Genomic DNA, 3121 nt, shown 5'->3' with positions numbered 1-3121 from the left:
TGCTGAAGAGTGGGACAAATTGCCAGTAGGAAGGTGCAGCAAGTGTATTGATGGTTCAAAGAAAGCATTTGTTGGCAGTTATCTTGGCCAAAGGATTTGCAAACCAAGTAATAGCTCCGGGGTGCCAATCATTTTATTTGCCTTTATTTTCTACTTTAAAATTCTAACTTTAAGTTTACAAAAATATAATTCGTCCTGCAATGTTGAAAATCCAATAAGAAGGTGTAGAGACCAAAAGTTTGTAGGGATTTTTTTTTACGAAAAGTGCAAGGGTTCCAATATGTTTGGCCGTAACTGTACACTGATATTTATGAATCAAACAGAAAACACAATATTGTCAGGCAAACAGAGGTCCACCATTTACAGTACAGTAGTAACACTTACGTACCATCGAAAGGTTATTTATTTCAAAATAATTTACAATATAAACAGAGCCCAGATTGGCTGTCAATTATAATAAGAATGGTGAAAGGATAACATAACGCAACAACAAAAACAGATTCAAATTCCAAACTTCCATATGAGTAATTTTTTAAAACAGGTTCACTCTACGGGGAGACGATTTGCTCCCATCCCAATGTCACTGCTGTCAATGCTCGTTGTTCTTCATAGTTTATGGCTATTGTGCCACCTTGTTGACTAGACTGGTTGAGCCCCAGTAACCCTGCACAGTATATTTTGGTATTTATGTATCATATAAAATATATTTATATATTTTCCTAGTCCTACTGCAAGTATCTTGCTTTGTTGTAACATCTGTTGGATCGATTGGACACATAACCTATTTATCCATTGAAGAAAATTGTTTTCTGCAAACTGTGCTTGCTCTTTGGTACACACAACAGTCATTTACAATACAATACAAGCTTTGCAACGTCCTACCTCTTCTTCTCACAACAGTACATATCCCAAAGGCTATGTTTCACATATTCCATATAACATTTGGAAATGAGTGATTCAAACCACTACAAAGAAGAAGAGCAAACTAAAAAAAAGTTCTGATAAATATGATATAAACATTAAGTTCAGCTGTAGGTCAACTTGCCATGACATTTTATTTATCGGAATATCTATTATATAATGACATGCGTTGTCAAGAAACAGTATAATATACTGTATCTTGGCATAACTGTTGTCATAACAAACTGTATAGGAAAATATTGTAGTTATTTCCTCTGGGAATGTGACTCATTGCCAATAAAAAGGCGCTCAGTTATGTTGAGTGCCTGACAACTGATAGTAAACCAGACAGAAGTAGAAAACAACATACATCTTGATTTGATGGACTTTTTTTCAGTCTCAGAAGAAAAAGAGTCAACTTAATTCTGAGCTCTGGTCACCTCGAGCCGCCCTGTGCTCGATACATCTCCCTTTCCATGAAGGCGGGGATGAGTAAAAGAATTTGCCCATGGTCCTGGTATATTTAAACAAACTGTGGAAACACTCCGTTATATTCTCAAGAAACCCACAAATAAACAGACATGTTGAACCCCCCCCCCCCTCCTTTTCTCACACATAGTCTTTCCTGTTGTAGGAGCTGGCGGCCATGGACCTTGGAGCAGCGGAATACGCCATCTGGCTTTGGGGAGGGATTGAGTACCTTGTCATTGGTTTGTCTTCCTGAGGAGGGCAGCTGCAGCAGAGGATAGCCCCCCCCACCAGCAGCAATGCGGCCGCGGCCCAGCCCAGGTACAGCGCTGCCCCGATCTCCATCTTCTGTGCCGAGGGGATGATAGGGTTGTAAAACTCCAGGATGATGGTGTGGGCTGACCAGGACACAGGCACCAGCTGGGCCAGCGAAGCCAGGATAAAGGCAGCTCCGGCGGACACCATCACCTTGGCCTTCACTCCCTCCTCCTCGATGCAGTTGGTACACTTGGCTCCGATGGTCGCCACGAGGAGAGCTAAGACCCCCAGGATGATGGTGACCACAGAGAGAGCTCTGGCAGCCTGCAGGTCCTGGGGCAAGGCCAGCATGGAGTCGTACACCTTACACTGCATCTGGCCTGTGCTCTGAACCACACAGCTCATCCATAAACCTTCCCAGTAGACCTGGGCTGTGACGATGTTGGCTCCAATGAAGGCTGAGACCCTCCACATGGGCAGAGCACAGCTCACTATGCTCAGTATCCAACCCAGCACTGACAGGATCACACCCACTAGCTCCAGAGCAAACGATGCCATCGCACCACACTACAATTAAGTCTCACTTAGGATTAAGATGGCACTCCTCTTTCTCTCACTCTCCTTTTCTTGGTCTCAGTCACTCACTCTTCTGCTGTGGCTCTTTCCCTCCTTTCTCAGTCTCTTTATTTTCTTCTTCTCTTTCACTGTCCCAGACTCTCACTTCGGCCTTATTTCCTTCTTTTGCTCTCACTCTTCTTCGTTGTTACTATTTCTCACCTTTTACCCCTCACACTGTCTTTCTCCTCTGTATGCAGTCCTATTTCCTTCTCTCCTTCAGTCTTTAGCAGCTCACCTCTCCCTTGTCTCCGTATCCAGGAAGGAAGGCTTCTCACAGTGTGTTCTCTGTGTGTGTATCTCTGTCTGTTTGCTTTCGGGTGAGGAGTTGTCCACTCTTATCTTGATATATTTTATTGCAGCTTGGTCAGACCCACCTAAGCCATGACATCACACATCAGGGCCAACCGATTAGGTGTGGCCTGGACACCGGCCATGTTTACTGGTGTGTGTGTTTCTCTCCTCATAAAATGGAGTAGTATTTATGGGTTAGCCATTAGCCCATAGTAGCACTGTGTTCTGTGGTGTGTATCGGTGTTAATGGGTAAGAGCTTGTTATGTGGTTGATGGGTAACCAGATGATAAGGAGGCAGGGACACTGAAACAAAGCTGGTTAGGGTGTATGTGTGTGTGTGTGTGTGTGTGTTTGTGTATGTGCGCATGCATGTATATGTGCGCGTGTTTGTGCATGTGTGTGTGTTTACTGTGGCCTACGTGTGTAAAAATGGGCTGCATGCTGACAATTCATTCTTAGGGGCCTTGAGGGTGTGCACACCTTCGTTCCAGCCCTAGACTAACATACACACCTGTTTCAACTAACTAACAAATCCCCATGCCCTTGACTACTTGAAACAGGTGTTGGTGTAAGGTTGGAACAAAA

At 43.9% G+C, this 3121-nt stretch overlaps 1 protein-coding gene across 1 annotated transcript; it reads right to left on the bottom strand.

Moving 5' to 3' along the window:
• Positions 1 to 385: 385 nt before the first annotated feature.
• On the bottom strand, positions 386 to 2634 carry LOC139536873 (claudin-4-like). The gene has a single exon (XM_071337572.1). The coding sequence runs from the start codon at positions 2182 to 2184 to the stop codon at positions 1510 to 1512; it is 675 nt and encodes a 224-aa protein (XP_071193673.1). The 5' UTR covers positions 2185 to 2634; the 3' UTR covers positions 386 to 1509.
• Positions 2635 to 3121: the final 487 nt, after the last annotated feature.

The sequence above is a fragment of the Salvelinus alpinus genome, chromosome 13 (genome assembly GCF_045679555.1).
Source record: "Salvelinus alpinus chromosome 13, SLU_Salpinus.1, whole genome shotgun sequence".
Classification (NCBI taxonomy): domain Eukaryota; kingdom Metazoa; phylum Chordata; class Actinopteri; order Salmoniformes; family Salmonidae; genus Salvelinus; species Salvelinus alpinus.
The sequence above is the reverse complement of the archived record's forward strand: the minus strand, read 5'-3'. Positions and strand labels throughout refer to the sequence as shown.

Excerpts from the sequence above, each read along its gene's own strand:
- LOC139536873 (XM_071337572.1), bottom strand. The coding sequence starts at position 2,184 with ATGGCATCGTTTGCTCTGGAGCTAGTGGGTGTGATCCTGTCAGTGCTG.